Raw genomic sequence first — 16,929 nt, 5'->3', positions numbered from 1 at the left:
GGTAGATGATTCCGGGGCTTTGTCACCTGTGAATAACGGGGTCCTGAGACTCGATTTGCGCTTCAGAACCCCATTACCACATACCGCGACCCTTGTCGTATATGCTGCATACGATTCGCTTATCGAAATTAATGCTAAGAGGGAAGTATTGATGGACTATTATTAACACTATGAACGGTCGTGAACTGGACATGATTATGACCCGGATGCAGAGAGCATTATTCGGGGGTGTTTTCGCATCGGATGAGTTAGCTGACGTCAGAGACCCGCCTCCAAAATATTACATCGTCAACACGCATCCAAGACATTTACCCGGTGAGCACTGGCTCGCTTTGACTTTAGAATCGGACGGTTCGGCCACATTCTTTGATCCTTTTGGTCTGCCACCGGACAGCCCGTACTACCCGTCGAGTATATACAGATTTCTGAAGAAGCATTCTAAACGGGTCGACTATCAGAACGGGCAGTTGCAACACGAGCTCACAGACACCTGCGGTCAACATTGCGTGTATTATCTAAGTCAACGTGGGCGGGGCCTCACCTATCGCGAAGTGTTGACTCATTACAATTCGGATCCTCTCCATAACGACGCCATGGTTAGTGAGTTTGTCAAAAAATGTCGAAGGCCAGACCGGATGTGCGGCGGGCAAACATCATGTTCATTGCATAAATTTAAAAAATGTCATTGTCTGAAACCGTGTTAATGTTTTATAAAAATCTCTTTTATTCAATAAACATTGTTAAAGAGAGTTACAGAGTCATGTGTTTTTTTTTTCCCTAACAACAATAGAGTATCATCTAATAACTAACCCATTTTACTATCGGCGACGTTCTTTTTCTTTTTCTCTTACTCATCACGTTTACATCTTCTGCATAAGAAACATCCGCATCTTCACCTGTAGCGTATTTCAAACGTTTAAAATCTGCGCGAGCCAAGGGGTTGGAGATACTTGTTTCCGGCAGGTTTAATCGGGCTAGCGTCCGGAGAAATTCACTCCATCCTATCGGTTTCTCGTTGATTTTTTTCCCACTCGCACACAAATGTCTCAACAGATCGCTCATATGGGAGCCTTTGATAGTTTTCCCTCTAAAAATAAATTCACTTAACGGTGTCCAGCTTACATCTTCTGCCGACAGTCTTTTCAGCACATAGTTGGCGTTACGCCGAAAACGTGGACCTATGGCGTCCAAGATATCCTCATAGCGTCTACCTGTCACCTCGATCGTGGTCTCATCTCCGGTCTTTCTTTCTCCCTCCTCATTGGCTTCTTTGCGAATTGTAATAGGAATTTGCTCGGAGTCTTTTTGTTTGACCAGCCCCATGTAACGCTGCATTAAGGTCTGATAAATTTTGATCTTTTCATATTGATTTAAATTTTTATTATCCAAAACCTGTTTCATCTCTTCATCCAAAGAATGCTCTGCTGTATCACGGATGGTCGGAGCGGGTCGATTCAGCCTCTCGAACTGATAAGGTGAAATCAGGAACATTTTCTGAGCCGTTTTCAAACTCATTTTTTATGATTTGCTCATAAAGCCGCTAATGACACTCCCGAGAACAGGTGCGAAAGCGGCCAGCAACGGTAATATAAAACCACCTTTCTGAACTAACACAGCTCTTTTCTTCTTCAAAGTATTTTTCTTATCAGCCAAAAAGCGGATATTTTTCTTTTGCTTTTTAAGTCTCTTGTAAAGTTTTGATTTTAAGGGTACATGTCCTTTAAGAAGATTTAGAGCAATCTCACATAACGCTTTCACCAGACTACTAGGGCCTCTGAGTAGCAAATGCTTACGTTTGGCCGGTTTGGATGTAAACAGAGATTTGAGTAACGGTGCGTTTGTTTTTAAAAGCCTCGTCATCGTTTTATTGTTTGGGTATATAAACGACAGGCCACTGGTTATGTAGTACACCTGTACGTAGTCTATATTGTTCTGGGCATGAAGGTGTCAAATCTACCAGTAAATACCCATGCGGCTCTCTTGTAGCATCTTCAAAGCATTCCAGGAAAAACTTCCGGTTGCCGGGAGAAATTTGATTCGCCAGGACACTCACCTGCTGTTTATCACGGGGGTTTTTGAACAAAATCAAATAATTACTGTTTAAACTAATAGTACGGCTAAATTTGCCCTGATGGAATACATTCTGCGTTAGCATTATAACGCTTAAATTTTTATGATGTCTATATTGGGTGAATATTCGGACCACTTCGGGGTTATCCGAAGCTTGGAAGATGATGTCATCCAGAATCAGTAGATGGTGCTGGTGTGGCGGGAACAGCTTCTCGTCATCAAAAGATTCAGGCAGCCCCTTGATAAAAACAATGTCTTTATTCAGGTTTTTGAGTTCATCGTACATTGGTTGATCTGCTGTATAAACCCAGACAATATTATCAGGTTTTTTTCTTAGAACATGTTCAGGATTTTGCAATACATTTTTTACAAAGAAAGTCTTCCCACACCCTGAAGGCCCTGCGACTAAAGATGAGAAAGGAAGTTCTAATCTGGGGTCGAATTCAATCTGATTAAAAGCCATTTCCACACACGTAGACACACGTATGGATAGATAGAAATATCAGTAGCCAAACGGTTCAGTGGTGCCTCGCTCTAGCAGCCTTCTTTTATCGTACACCACACGAAGCCGCTTGGAAAATGACATGTTTCTGAGATGAAACCCTCTCTTATCGCGAACGATGTTATGTTGGGGGGCGTATAGCACATCTGAGTTTGTACATGCTGTATCTATGTACCCTTGAACCAAATTGAGCATGCTATCGAGATTGATGCTGCGAGCGCTTTCGTGACTTTGTGTGATACCCTTCACCTTCATGACCGTCTGAGATGATCCTCGTGTTTTGTAAGCGTATGTTTTGGGACCGGCTGAGACGAATTCTAAAATGCTGTCGTTCGAAAGCTCATCTGTCAAATCACCCAGATAATCACCTAGAGGGAGAACACTTTCACCTGGCTTCACAGTGTACACAAGGCTGTCTGTATCGGTGTAAAGGACACGCCTCTGTAAAATTTCTAAATAGCTGTACATTTTTAAGCGTGCATAGGCTGTTGTGAAACACGCTGCAGCCACGTTTGATGTTTTTGAGGCGGGGATCTCATTGTTTGTGTTGATACAATACTGCACAATTGAGAGCTTCTCATTGATAAAATGGAAGAATTTCACATTGTACAGACCTGAAAACAGAAGCTCAAAAAAATCCTCTGATTTTGTCACAATTTTTGTGTTTACCATGTTGTCACGTTGCGCTAGTTTTCCCCACAGATTGTTAAGACAGAGTTTTGACACTTGTCTTTTGCCAGGGTTTACAGCAATTTTGGAAGGATCGAGTTGGATACCTTGATGAACGGCATACTCTTCTATGTATCTTTCTCTATCAGCCTGGTTGACCACGTGAGCTGGATAACCTGAAGATTCTTGTTTACCTTTTAGAAATGTTCGCATGTAATCACGGAAAATTGTGTCGCTCGTTCTTGTGTAATGCCACACTTCTGTAATTTCCGTAACCGTGTACCCGAGATCTAGTGCCTTAACAAATTCAGGGGTTGTCCAAACACCTGTCAACGATCTTTGCTCATCACTATGTGTACACGCCGTCTGCTGGTTGTTACACTCGGCGCATGTACGACACAGTGTGAAGACGAGTTTACCTTTAGCTGTTTTGAACGGTAGGACGGGAAAATATAAACCACGGGGTGGGTTGACTGTGGCGCTGATGAAACCAAAATACGACCTAGGGTCTTTAAAATCACCGTGGATAATCGTTGGATGATCGATTGGGTAGGTGGCTGTACTGTTGATGAAAGGATACAATGATGTCACATCAACATACAACACACGCTCGTCTGGCTCTGCCGTGTATTTTAAAACGAATGCGTTTGTTCGGCCCCCAAAAAGAGCCTGCCTCGGTTTGAGCGGTGTAGGAAATTTGGATTTTTTAAGGAATTCCTTCACCTCTATGTCCATCTTTTTCATTTGCAACCATTCATGCTCCCACATAATTACAAGGTACACATCCTGTCTAAGCTGTAGATCCTGAATTTTCTTTTGTGTTTTATCAAACCTCTCCTGAAAAGGGCGTTTGGTTGTCGGGCATATTTTAGAGAGGTCGAAGCATTCTGCGCAGCCGTGGTGATAACAACCGAAATACTCAAACACTATTTTTACGCCCCCGATTTCACAATAACCATCTACAAAGTAGTTGTCTATCCTAACTTCACCACCGTTCAATGCGTGTCTAATTTGGATATTTTGACTGTGCATGATCCATTGCATGTACTGAATAGAATCGTGTGAGAAAGCTTTGTACTGACGCATATAGTTGTCTGATGGTGTAATGGCTAGTGTTTGAGGGGTCAGAAAATTAGCTCTGAAAACATTCATGCACGCCGACGCAATTGTTACTGCATTGAATGGATCTGTTCCGGTGGCCTCAAAAAACTCACTCCTGAATTTTTCACACCCTTGCATTAACAGATCAACATCATTCTCGCAGTAGGCTATTGCCTGTTTAGCAAAATCAAACACATTGCTAGCTTCTTTGGCATACCACTCGTCAAACTTTGATCGTTGGGAGGGTGACATTCGCTCGGTGCCGTAGTACATGGGGTCAGGGTGACACCCGACGTAGTTTAGATGCTCTAAAGAGCTGAATTTGTGTGGGAAGTACCCCTTTGATTTGTCTTCAAACCCCAGGGCCTTAGGCATTGCGCTTAGAGGCATCGTCAAGAATGAGAGAGAGTCTATGAATCGTGATTTTGTGTCTAAATCGACAAATGATAGAACTTTACTCCCTTGCATCAGAATGTCGAGTTTGAGACCTAATTCGAGCATTCTCCTTATCAGTATGTATGAATCAAAACCTCTCGCATTATGTGCAACAAACGTAGTTTGTTTAAACCGTGGCATTCGGAAAAATCTGAGAAATTCATCAACACAATCTGTGCCATACCAATGCTTCGTCAGTCTATTCGATCTGCAGCAGATGAGAAAAGGTTTGTGTAAACCGTTTGTGTCTACATAAGTTTCGAAATCGTAGTAGACTACATTTTTGCACGGTGGTTGAGGTTTGATGGGCTGAATGTAGCACATGTGGGGGTTCAATAAGGCGTCATCTTGATTTATGATCCCATCACACACTGCGCATTTTTTAACGGGGCAGCGATGTTTAGCACCGGTACCATCAGCTTTCACATAATACCGGAGACCACATTCCAAGCATTTTTTGTATGAAGCGCAGTTGCTCGCACGATTCATTGATCGGGACTCTTTATGTTTGATAAGGCATTCCTCATTACGACAAGATTTGTTACAGTCGGGGCAGATGATAGGTTTAAACCGTCGCTGTTTACAGCATGGATCAAGACAAACGCCACAGTGTCCTGCACAATGGTGCTGTTCCCAATTGGCATGCCCTTTGTAACAATACCTGCAGAAGAATGCGTGGCCCACAAAGGCCTCAATAGCTTTCACGCCGTAATAGTGGCCCTCGAGGTTTAAGACAAATAGAGTGTCGTTATCTGTTTTGGGGTAACGCGTGTCGAAAAAGGTCATGGGGCGGCAGTCCTCTTTTCGATACATTACAGTTATTTTCCGTTTGAGGACTTTCTCAAATTTATGGACATCGCCCAGACTCACAGGTGTTTGACAATCCAATCCTACGCTCTCCTGTAAGAGCCGTGCGTGTCTCGTGGCTTGTTTTGTTGTCAGTGTGTCATTTAGCAGATAGGTTAGCGAGAGAGCGAAACACAAATTATTGTCTTTATTACGAGGTATGTGTAGGTGTCGTTTTTTCAACCTCAAAATCTCTCTGTTGGTAGTGTTCAGCAGCCTTCGGCGCATTCCACCACCACCACGCAATGGAGTGACTATTTGTACAATGAGCTCTAAGCTCTCATCAGCCAGAAGCTCTGTATTTGATTGGGCTAAACGTTCAAGCAGGTTTGATACATTATCTCTGATAGAGTTTATATCAGTAGTTTGCGGGCAGATGTGAGCTCTATCGTTACCAGCCGCGAGCTCTATCTGAATTACATCACCTGTTTGCGCCCTGCTAGCTACCTCTTGCAAGACATCATCTATTCTGTCTTCAATCTGGAGGTAGAAGGTTGCAAAATCATTAATGTTCTGTTGCGATGGTATATTTAGCCGTCGTCTCACCTCTACATTGTTGAAATGCGGCCTGTTGATTACAACCGAACCGCCGCGTTGGTCAGCTAATACAGAACCGTTGTTAGATTGTTGGGGCGTGTGTTGAAACGGTGATGTGTTGTCATCAATAACGTCTATTTCATGATCAGTTATAACAGCACAGTTGTTAGGCTGAAATATCGGCCGAACGGCGTCAATAGCAGCCGGTGGTGATGAATCGCGAGAGTTAGTGGTCAACGGGTCAACCAGAGGCTGTGTATTTAAATTTTGGATGATGTTTAGCAACTGGATAGGAATGTCAGGACTGATACGCCCGTCGCTGTCATTAGCATGGTTGTTTAATTCTGCTATCATGTTTAGCAATTGTGACGGGATTTGTGTAGGACTCTGTCCACCTTCATTCGGGCTTCGGTTGTTCAATTCATCTATGACAGTCTGTAAATGAGTGAGAATAACAGGACTGTCTGGTCTCTCCCCCTCTGACAAAGCAACGGTCACATTGTTGAGCAAATCTGTTATTTGACTCGTACACACATTGTTAACGTTTGATAAATCTAGCTGTGGTGTGTCACTTCTTTGGCTTCCCCCGTTAAATGATGACAAATCTATTTCAGAAATGTTTGCTAAGAAATCCGACTCCGTCGACGTAAGGTTTGAATGATCCATTATATTTTCTTTTACAAAACACAGCAGAAACAACACAAACCTATTTTGATTCAGCTAAATCTGTAAGAGCACGTATAATCTTAAAGCACTCTTGTAACCGTCTTTTGTAGATACAGTTACCCCGACACCTTGGAGGCCCCCTGCTGTTTGAGTGGTGGGTGTTGTAGAAGGGGTGCCCCCTCCTCTTCCTCCTCCTCTTCCTCTCTCTCTGTGGCTCGGTGTCACGATGTTCACCTGTAAGTTAATCCTTTATAATACCGAAAATAGCAAGTATGATAGCACATAAAGAGAGAAAAAATATAAGGAATACCTCCAACTTTGTTTGTCGACTCTTGATGATGATGGTTTAAAGCTTCGTAAGTAGATAGAGCCTCAAGTAGTTCAGAATCCGTCGCTGCCTCCTGTCGGTTGGTGTGGGGTGCAGTCGGATTGGTTTCAACAGTAACACGTGACTCCGATACAGCTGGTCGCTCTGACTCTGTCGTTTCCACTGCTCCAATATGGCGGTCGAAAGCAGCTTGTGTCGGCCGAACGCTTTTTCTAGTGGCCGCGGCCACGAGATCTGATACAGACATAAAAAATAAAATCAGTAACTAATACCCTCTATAAGAACTATCTTAGATGCGCTATTGACTCACCGTAGTCTGATTGTGTTAGGTAAACGTCGCTAAAATCGTCGTCAAAAGATGCGTGGACATCGGCAAAAACGATGTTGTCTGCAAATATTATATAAACAATACATCTTGTTTTATAAAAATAACTTATTATTATTATTTATTATTATTATTTGTTATTATTATTGTCATTATTGTGAGAAATGTAGTAAAATGACTTACCTTTAACCATTCTCGAAAACAACTTTTTGACACGCTTCGATTCTGTTCGTCAGAGTGATGGCTTGCCTTGTCTTGTCTTCTCCAAAATGATGCTCGTCCGCACCAAACTTTTAAATCCGGCGGGGATAAGACCACGCCTATGAGCTCACGTGTCGCGGTAAATCGGATAACTTTGGTCGTATGTTGATGACGCATCAAAGAGGTCTTTCTCATATCCTTGGCCCCAGTAATACCGACTCCGCTATTGTTTGTCAAATTACATTAGAGATAACTTGTGACTTGTAACAGTGTGATTTTCTCAACAAAAGCCCTTTGATCCTCTAAACCAATGTTTACCAAATTACATGCGTCTCTCGCTTTTCAGATAACTTTGGCTGAGCTATTGATTCTCAAATTATATGCGACTCTCTTCCAGCCAACTTTGACACCTATAATGTTGCCTCCTGTCACAAACCCCCCACCCTATCACAAACACCCCCCTCCCCTTCGCCTTCTCAACAAAAAGGCTCCCCTTCAGTCTCACACGTACGGGCCGGATGCAAAGGTAGCTCAGAGGGCTGTTAGCAAAGCTAGCACAGGTGCTCCACCTGTCTTGATTCATAAAAATACATGCCCATACATATCCACATCTTAAAAATGGCGCCAGCAAACCAAAATGGCGACAGTCAAAGATGGCGCCGTCACGACTGGCGCCATCTTGATGCCACCAACCCGCTAAAGAATTTATGACCCCCAATAAAACACGTCATAAATCAACATCAATAGATCATAAAATTTTATGACTTCCTAACTCATTTGCATATGAATAGACATCAAAGCCTGCTGCCTTCTATTACTCTCTCTCTTTGAAAAGACACCGTATTGCCGCAGATGTGGCAAAGAGTACTTTTGGGCATCTGAGACGGAAGGATGTCCAAAGCATCACGTCACCTGCTCTGGTAGGCATGGTGGTGGGACGTTGAGGTCAACCGCTTTGGGGTTGGCTGAATCTTTGATCGCAGGATGCCACACACTTGAAGACAGAAGCAGAAAAGCAGAGCTAAATGCAAAATGTACTCACCGGTGACTCCAATTTTTTTCCCCCCTGAAGAAACAGCTGGACGGGTGGCCCCGGCTGGCCAGTGGGACTCTTGTTATTCTGACCCTTTTTAGTGCGCGTTTGGGGCAACAACCGTTTTTTGTGGCACTCTCTTCTGGTTCAAAAGTGCCCTGCATGTGAATTTGCTTTTCCTGCCTTCTGATTGGATGAGCGCCGGTGTGACGCGGTGCCTCTGTCACCGTGGCGGGGGGTATACGTTGGCATCGGAGCGTCTGCCAACGTCTGAGACCGGCTGGCAGTGTATCGGAGGTGTCGAGTGCGGTGCCGCTGGAGCTCACTCACCAGCTGGTGTTAGGGCCACAGAATGAAGGCTAAGGAGAAGAATAGAAAGAGAAACAGAAACTTCTCCTCCAATTGTTTGATTTGTCTCTTCTGAGCTTCGATGAATTCTTTCAGCTCTTTGTTCCTCTAGGACGGACAAATGGAAAGTGGCATTCAAAAGCCAGTAAGCGTGCAAGTAAGTGCCGGGCTGGCTTTGGGCCCTTACCTGTTGCGCGCTGTGCAGCAGATCCATTCTCTCTTGGAGGATGCAAGCGTCGCGCTCCCTCAACTCGCACATCAGGGCTCGCTTCCATTGGTCCACGGCGCTCCTAAGCTCTTCTCTCTGATCCGCCGTCAGCACGTCATTCACGCCAGCGTGGCTGGCTTTTTCGCCGTCCGTGGCGGGGCAGTCCCGCTGCGGTAGCGCCTCGTACAACATGGCCTCCAGCTCCAGGATCCTCTGGGCCGCAATCCTCGTCCATCAGTGGTCCGGCGGGAGATTTGAGGGCGGCTTACCTTATGAGCCTGGTCCATGGAACACTTCCTGAAGTCCAACTCTTCATCCAGGTAGCCCTTCTGCTTGCAGAACATATCCTAGCACAGCTCAAGGTCAGAATTGTTGGGGCACATTGCCGGAGTTCCCCTTGGCTGATGTCGCGTGTCTGTCTACCTTCTCACTTTCAATGTCTAACATCTTCTGTTGAAGTGCTGACTTGGTCACTTTGATGTATTCTAACCACTGAGGAAAGGCTGCTGTCACATAAGCAGAATGCGAGAGCGTGCGTGGACGTGCGCGTTACCTTCTCGGCTAGGGTGAGAAGGGTCCTGGCGTGAATCACGACCACCTGCTCCTCGTTGGTGAGATTCTGCAAGAGCCCAAAGGCACAGCGTCAACAAGCTTCTTTCAGCGCAAAGCCTTCCAAAAGTCACATTTGAGCCGCCGAGTCTCGTGGAGTGCGAACATAAGGAGTTCGACATACACTTACGGCGTTATAGCCCAGGATGTCCAGCTTCTTCATCAGATCACTGATGACGATGTCCGGGGGAAAGGCGCAAGGAGCAATGTAAGGTGTTCTGGGACCTCGGGTTAAGGTTAGGGTTGCGAGGGACGCCTTACGTACGCTCACGCCCTCGGCCTCGCAGTAGATCTGCAAAGGGCTGAGGCCGTCTGGGAAACGGACTTGCAGAAACTTCAAGACGGGGGAGCGCCACTCCCTCTCCTGAAAGGCAGAGGCATGCATCCGTCCGTCCGTCCGTCACATCTCTGGCCTCAACACGCTTGTGCGAGTCTTCCCACCTCCAGCTCCAGGATGCGGAACTCAAGCAGTTCGTTTTGGTCTCGGATATCCTGGATGTGCTCTTTCAGACGCGCTTCTTCCGCCTCCATCCGCCTGACCTGAAAAGACAGTCAGACCTCATCTGCGGGGCTTCCCGACAGGTGTGATGCCAAGCGACTCCGCCCAGCGCCTTTCTTTCCGTCACCTTTTCGGCCAACTGCTGATTGCTCTGACGCAGCAGCTGCTTCTCCTCCACCCACTTGACATTCTAGAAGAGACAAACGCGTGGACAGCTTTGGAATGTTGTGTCATTTTCATCCACAAATTCTTTGGTTGACTGGAAAATGACATTTGCTTTTCTCCGCATTTTCCCAGCCACGTTCGGGGGGGGGGTTGGTCCAGTAATGCCAGACGGATGAGTGACTGAAGAATGTAGCTATTTTGTCTGAGAAAAAGGTGTGCTCATTGATGAGCTTACCTGTCCTTGTTGCTTCAGCGCTGACTCCAGATCTGCTACTCTGCTTTGATAGTGACCCATTTCTACCATCAGCTTTTCTCTGGTCTGAAAGGAGGAGGAGGGAGGCTCCTCCTCCTCCTTTCAGACCAGAGAACACCCGAGGCTGGGTGAGAACGGGGAGGCTGCGACCCGGCCGGGGGTTGCGGGAAGGGGCGCCACCTTGATCTCCTTCTCGGCGTCGTAGTCCCCTTCGCTGGTCTGGGCTAGCAGAGCGTAGGCTCGTTGCAGCGCTTGATATTCTTGCGTCAGCTGGCGGTAGCGAAGCTCCGCCTCTTCATGCACACACCAATGCAACACAGCACTAGTACCAGAATCAGTCAGACCGGCGACAAAGCACCTGCGACGCAAAGACGAGTCCGATTCCAGGCTGAAGAGGAATGTTTGGTGCCAATACGCTGGCAGAAATGGCGGGCTACCTCTTCGGGTTCCGTGTCGGGGGTTCTGTCGGTGTGAAAAGACAAGGACGATCCGTCCGAGTCCACCAACACGTCTTCGTCGTAGCCGTAAAATGTTTCGATGACCTGCGGGCGCGGAAGCAAACATCTCTCTGAACAAACTGAAGCGACACCTCACGATGAATCGACGAGAGGAACGATAGCGAGAAAAAGGCCATTTCATCTTGCGCAACACCAAGCAGCCGCAAACAAACAGACTCACCTTGCAGGACCTCACGCTTTGTTCCTCCTCAGAGATTCTCGACGTCGGTATCGTAGCAGCAAATCTCTCTCCTGTCGACACAAATAATCCGCCTTTGAGATTCTTTGGATGCAAAGGGAACGAACGGCTCCGGCGCAGAAGGAAACGCGACTCACAATGACATTTCTGACATGAGCTCCTGTCTCCAGAGCCTGAAAAACACGTCACCGGCGATGATTGGAGGGACGCTCGTCTTTTCCAAAAGTGACAACTACAGGGTGTGTCAGGGTTTTCCAGATTATCTTTATCGTATCATTGTGTTGCTTTGACTTTGACTGCGACCTGTAATAAATAATATTATTTATCCCTTATTTATCCCTATCGCTTATCCCTTCCTACACAAAGTCGTAAAACACCCCTTGCTATGTTTTGACTAGAGGTCAAGGGCTTCCTCTATTCAATCCACTCTTACACCCACCCTGTTTCTCTTAATTAAAATGCTCGTGCGGGAGCCGAGAGTCAGACTTCATTCGTACAACGGATGGACTCTCCACCTGCAGGTGTCCAAAAGAACTTACTTGTCTTCCGTGTGGTTCTTGCAAAATAAGTTGGAGCGAGCGCAACTCTAACAGGGTGCATTTTGCCACTAGCTGCCTACGGACAATGACGTCGCGCTCGCGGCTCATGGTTGACGGGCTGAGCAGCCGGGCAAGTCCGTCGTTTTCAGCGCACAGCGAGTGGCAAAGGCGCTGACAAAACGGGAGCTTTGAGCTGCTGAAAACGGCAAAACAAGTCTAAAGCGTGTTCAAACGCGTGCGCACAACGCTCCTGCTTGAAAGGTCGGAATTTAAGGGGCCAATTTTTTGGATGGCGGCCGCCGGCCAAGCTTTGGACGGAAAAGGTTTCCTGGCGACAGCGAGCGAGCGCGGCGCTGCCGTACGTGCACCGAGTCGCCTGCCTGAAGACCTTGGACAAGTCGTCGATGATGTGCCGCTGCTCCACAACTTGAAGGAACTCCATTTCACCGTCCTGCTGGCCGCAACCGCGGTCCAGGTCATTGAGCGAACTAGGCCTTCTCTGTGGAACACAAATGCAGTGGACTCTGTTGGCACGCCGCCGTTGTCCGCGTCGACTTACCAAGCTTGCCATCTCCTCGTTCTCCTGGGTGACAAAGCGCACTTTGTTTTCAAGGCGACACAGCACCAGCGAGAGTTCTTCATTCTTCCTGCTCAGGCGTTTGTTTTTGTACAGGAGTGGCAGAAACTGGCTTTCTGTTTCTCTCAGTCGCTTTAGCTGCAAGCATGAAGTGCGGGATGTGAAAGACGCACAACACGCGGGCCAGAACGTATCCATTCCTTTTGCATCGGTTTGAACGGAATCGTGGCTTTGGCTCCCAATAAAAGACATCTACCAGGCAACCGACTCGCCGCGCCGCTCAACTAATAAGCAAGCGCAATGGGTGCCTCGCTGGATGGCGCGCATCAAACGTAGCGCAAACCTTCAAGCGTGCCGTCAATAAATTACCAGTTCATTGCGCTCTTCAGAAAGCAGGGCGTTTCGATCCTCCAGTTTCCTGATGACTGCGCTGAGCTCAGCGATTTTCAGATGAAACCGTCGCGTGTCCCGATCCTCCTGAGACTGAAAACGCCCCGCAACACACACACACAAGCACTCGTTCAAAGTTCAAAACTGTTTTTGTGCTACCTTCCTCCAGCAACGAACTAAGTCATGCGTACTGCAAGTGTGTGATGAGGTGGCTTACGCAATGAAGAGGATTGCTAGTAGCGGCGTTGACCCCACTTCCAGGGTAGTTTAGGCCCGCCCTTTGGGAATCCCTCAGGGCAGCGATCTGCTGCTCGGCAGCCTGAGTCTGCAGCTGAAGGCGGTGGACGTGGCCGGCCCCAGGGCTTCATCCAAAACACTAACCGCTCTGTCTTTCAGCTTGATCTCATCCGTCTGGATGTACAAACGGGGAGCGCTCAGGCAGGCGGGCAAACTCATTTGCCAGAATTGTGACAAAAACAAAGAGAGCAACCGGCCAATTTTTTTCTTGAATCGACTAGAACACCTTTGCTGTGACAAAAGCGAAGCGAGCAACCGGACATTTTCTTCTTGTGAAATAGAATAGAATAGAATGCCTTAGGTGTCATTGCACTGCAGGTATACAACGAAATTGGGAACATAGCCACGCACCGCGCATCTGATCAGTCCTACCAGTCGGCGGATCTCCCTCTCGCAGTCTCTCTTGGTTCGGCTCAGCTCCTCCCGATGCTGGTGATGAGCCGATCGGAGCTCGGCCGCTCGGGACTGCCAGGCCTGCTGGGCCGCTGCCAGGGCTTCTTCCGCGCTCCTGGTGGAGGCGACACCGCTCGGTCTCCCGACACCGCCGCGTCTCCTCCACCTCCGCCAGCAAAGCGCCCCCCCTCCTCACCTGAGCAGACATTGCGCCACACCGGGCCGTTGAGACCGCAACGGAGCGCCGCGACGCTTACTGGGGACAAGCTACACAATACGGTAGCGGCCGCATCGAAGCCCGACGTGGCGTGCGGATAGTCAGACACGGATAGAGCGGATCACCTTGTCCATGGAGCCGTCCCTCAGGCTGAGGACCAAGGCATTCAGTCGCTGGATCTCTCCATCTTTGATTTTGATCACTCTCATCAGCTCCATTTCATGCTGCCGCAGTAATGTCTCCCTGGTAATGGCTAACTCTTTCTGCTTCTCCTCATGGAGTTTGCTTTTGAGTTCCGTCATGGCGGCGGTGGCACGGTGGTGCTCCGCCCGCAGGTCCTGACTTCTCTCTCTCTCCAGACAGCTGACCTGACATGACTTAGACTTAGACTTAGACAAACTTTATTGTCATCTTGTCTGCACATGGTGCATACAAAACGAAATTCCGTTGCATACGTCTTACAACAAAGTAGTGATATTGCAGTTGAATAGAAGTAACATATCCTATGAAAATATATATATATACATATACTATATATATATATATATATATATTAAAAATAAGTATAAAGTGCAGCAGTGATAATTATGCAATAGTGCAAGTAGGCAAAACAGTATTCAAGAGTGTGCAGAGGAATGCTAAACCATGTATTAAACTTCTATTTAAAGGGTTTATACAAGTTCAGTAAAGTTGGTAGTGCGAGATAGTGCAAGATAGAGGTCCGTAGTGTCATAAAGTACAGTTCTGTGAATGTGTGATGCAGAGTTCAGTTTAGAGCTCAACAGTTCTAGTGTTCAACAGTCTGATGACAGCAGGGAAAAAGCTGTTGCAGAACCTGGTGGACCTGCAGCGGATGCTGCAAACCTCTTCCCAGAGGGCAGCAGGGAGAACAGTCCATGGTGGGGGTGTGATGGGTCATTGATGATGTTACGGGCACGGGACATGCAGCGCTGAGATGAAATGTCCTGAATGGAGGGAAGAGGAGCCCCTATGATCCTCTCTGCTGTCCTCACCACTCTCCTCACGTTCTTCCAATCGGAGGCGGTGCAGCCTCCACACCACACAGAGAGACAGCTTGTCAGAATGCTCTCTATGGTGCTCCTGTAGAACGTCCTCATGATGGGTGGGGGCAGGTGGGCTCTCCTCATCCTCCGCAGGAAGTACAAGCGCTTCTGTGCCCTCTTGACCAGTGCCGTAGTGTTCATAGTCCAGGTGAGGTCTTCTGTGATGTGGACCCCCAGGAATTTGGTGGTGCTGACCACCTCCACAGCTGAGCTGTTGATGATCAGTGGAGCGTGGTGAGGCTGTTTTTTCCTGAAGTCGACGATGATCTCCTTCATCTTCTCCTCATTCAGGATCAGGCTGTTTTCTCTGCACCAGCCCACCAGCTGCTCCACCTCCTCTCTGTAGTCCAGGTCGTTGTTGTCTCTGATGAGCCCCACCACCGTTGTGTCGTCTGCTGACTTCACGATGTGATTGGTGGTGAACCTGAGGACGCAGTCGTGTGTCATCAGGGTGCACAGCAGGGGGCTCAGGACGCAGCCCTGAAGGGAGCCTGTGCTGAGGGTGATGACATCAGAGGTGTTCTGTCCGACCCGGACTGACTGAGGTCTGTTGGTGAGGAAGTCTAGCAGCCAGTTGCGAAGGGGGGTGTTGAAGCCCAGGTGTTCCAATTTTCCTACCAGATGCTGTGGGATGATGGTGTTAAACGCTGAGCTGAAGTCCAGGAACAGCCTCCGCACATGGGTGTTCTTCTCCTCCAGGTGAGCCAGGCTCAGGTGAAGAACGGAGGAGATGGCGTCCTGAGTGGAGCGGTTTTGCCGGTCGGCAAACTGGAACGGGTCAAATAATAGGGGGAGTCTGGAAACGATGTGACCTTTAAGCAGCCTTTCGAAGCACTTCATCATAACCGGAGTCAGTGCAACAGGCCGGTAATCATTAAATGAGGTGATTTGAGGTTTCTTCGGCACCGGAATGATGGAGGCAGTCTTAAAGCACGCCGGCACTGTGGCTTGGCCCAGCGAGGTGTTAAAAATGTCTGTGATGACCCCAGCCAGATGACTTGCACATTCCCTGAACACACGCCCAGGAATGTTGTCGGGGCCAGGGGCCTTACAGGGGTTGACTCTCCTCAGGGTCTTCAACACATCGGCGGAGTCAAGGCAGAGTACCTCCTCTTCCTGATGGGGGACAGTTTTAACTGCTGGAGTGCCGTTTAATGCCTCGAACCTCCCAAAGAAGTTATTTAGACCATTTAGAAAGTCAGCATCAACTACACCCACCGGGGGGGGGGGGAGGGTGAGTTGTAGTCTGTAATCGCCCGTATGCCTTGCCACATACTCCTGATGTTTTTGACGTCGTGGAAACGATCCTGAAATTTTCGACTGCGGTCTCGCTTCGCTATCCTGATGGCACGGTTCAAGTTGGCTCTCGCTGTCCTCAGTGTCTCCTTGTCGCCAGACTTGAAGGCAGAGTTCCGCGCTCGTAGCGTTTGACGTACCTCCTCAGTCATCCAGGGTCGTTGGTTGCCCCGGGTGATGATATTCTTAGTGGTGCTGACGTCCTCGGTGCATTTGTTGATGTAGGCTGACACAGTCATGGCACACGCATGTCTAATCTACATCGGGAAAACTGGGAGGGAGGGAGGCAGGCAGGGAGGCAGGCAGGGAGGCAGGCAGGGAGGCAGGCAGTGTCTGTCTGTTGAGGTTTTCACCTTGTTCTTCTCCTGCTGAAGTTCTAACTGGACGTCCATCAGTTTGGTTCTCAGCTCGTCATTGGCGGCCTGAAGGGCGTCCGTTCGCTCCGCCTTGGCCCGCCCTGCCGGAGCTCGTTTGGACATCTCTTACTCGAGTCTCGCCCGGTCGTCAGTCAGAGATCACAACATTTGTACCTGGAGAGCACAAACGCAGCGCTGTTTTCCACTGGCTTCGAACTCAACTTCAATCGGTACCGTAACTTACAACATCATAAACATAGAACTAGCTTGACTTATTCATTGAATAAATGCATTTGGTTCTTCAAAACT

The 16,929-nt window shown here is 47.9% G+C and overlaps 1 protein-coding gene and 1 long non-coding RNA gene across 3 annotated transcripts; both read right to left on the bottom strand.

The window, feature by feature from the left end:
* Positions 1-6,931: 6,931 nt before the first annotated feature.
* On the bottom strand, positions 6,932-8,083 carry LOC148385858 (uncharacterized). The gene is made up of 4 exons (XR_015863188.1): positions 7,663-8,083; positions 7,465-7,542; positions 7,137-7,388; positions 6,932-7,060 (listed from the first exon to the last, which is right to left on the bottom strand). It is a non-coding gene; the product is annotated as an uncharacterized LOC148385858 (long non-coding RNA).
* A 1,171-nt stretch (positions 8,084-9,254) lies between these two features.
* LOC148385857 (janus kinase and microtubule-interacting protein 3-like) lies at positions 9,255-10,819 on the bottom strand. Of its 2 annotated transcripts, none has more exons than XM_088399424.1 (5): positions 10,505-10,819; positions 10,320-10,418; positions 10,003-10,242; positions 9,693-9,888; positions 9,255-9,616 (listed from the first exon to the last, which is right to left on the bottom strand). In XM_088399424.1, exons 2-4 carry the CDS (start codon positions 10,407-10,409, stop codon positions 9,703-9,705), a joined length of 516 nt encoding a protein of 171 aa, XP_088255550.1. In that variant the 5' UTR covers positions 10,410-10,418; positions 10,505-10,819; the 3' UTR covers positions 9,255-9,616; positions 9,693-9,702. The 2 variants fall into 2 exon arrangements, with proteins under 2 accessions (XP_088255550.1, XP_088255551.1); XM_088399425.1 differs by having other exon boundaries at positions 10,009-10,242.
* Between the last annotated feature and the right edge of the window lie 6,110 nt (positions 10,820-16,929).

The sequence above is a fragment of the Syngnathus floridae genome, chromosome 15 (assembly GCF_059516105.1).
Source record: "Syngnathus floridae isolate MCC-2025c chromosome 15, RoL_Sflo_1.0, whole genome shotgun sequence".
In the NCBI taxonomy this organism is placed as follows: domain Eukaryota; kingdom Metazoa; phylum Chordata; class Actinopteri; order Syngnathiformes; family Syngnathidae; genus Syngnathus; species Syngnathus floridae.
Note: the sequence above shows the minus strand (reverse complement) of the source record. Positions and strands in the feature narration are given on the sequence as shown.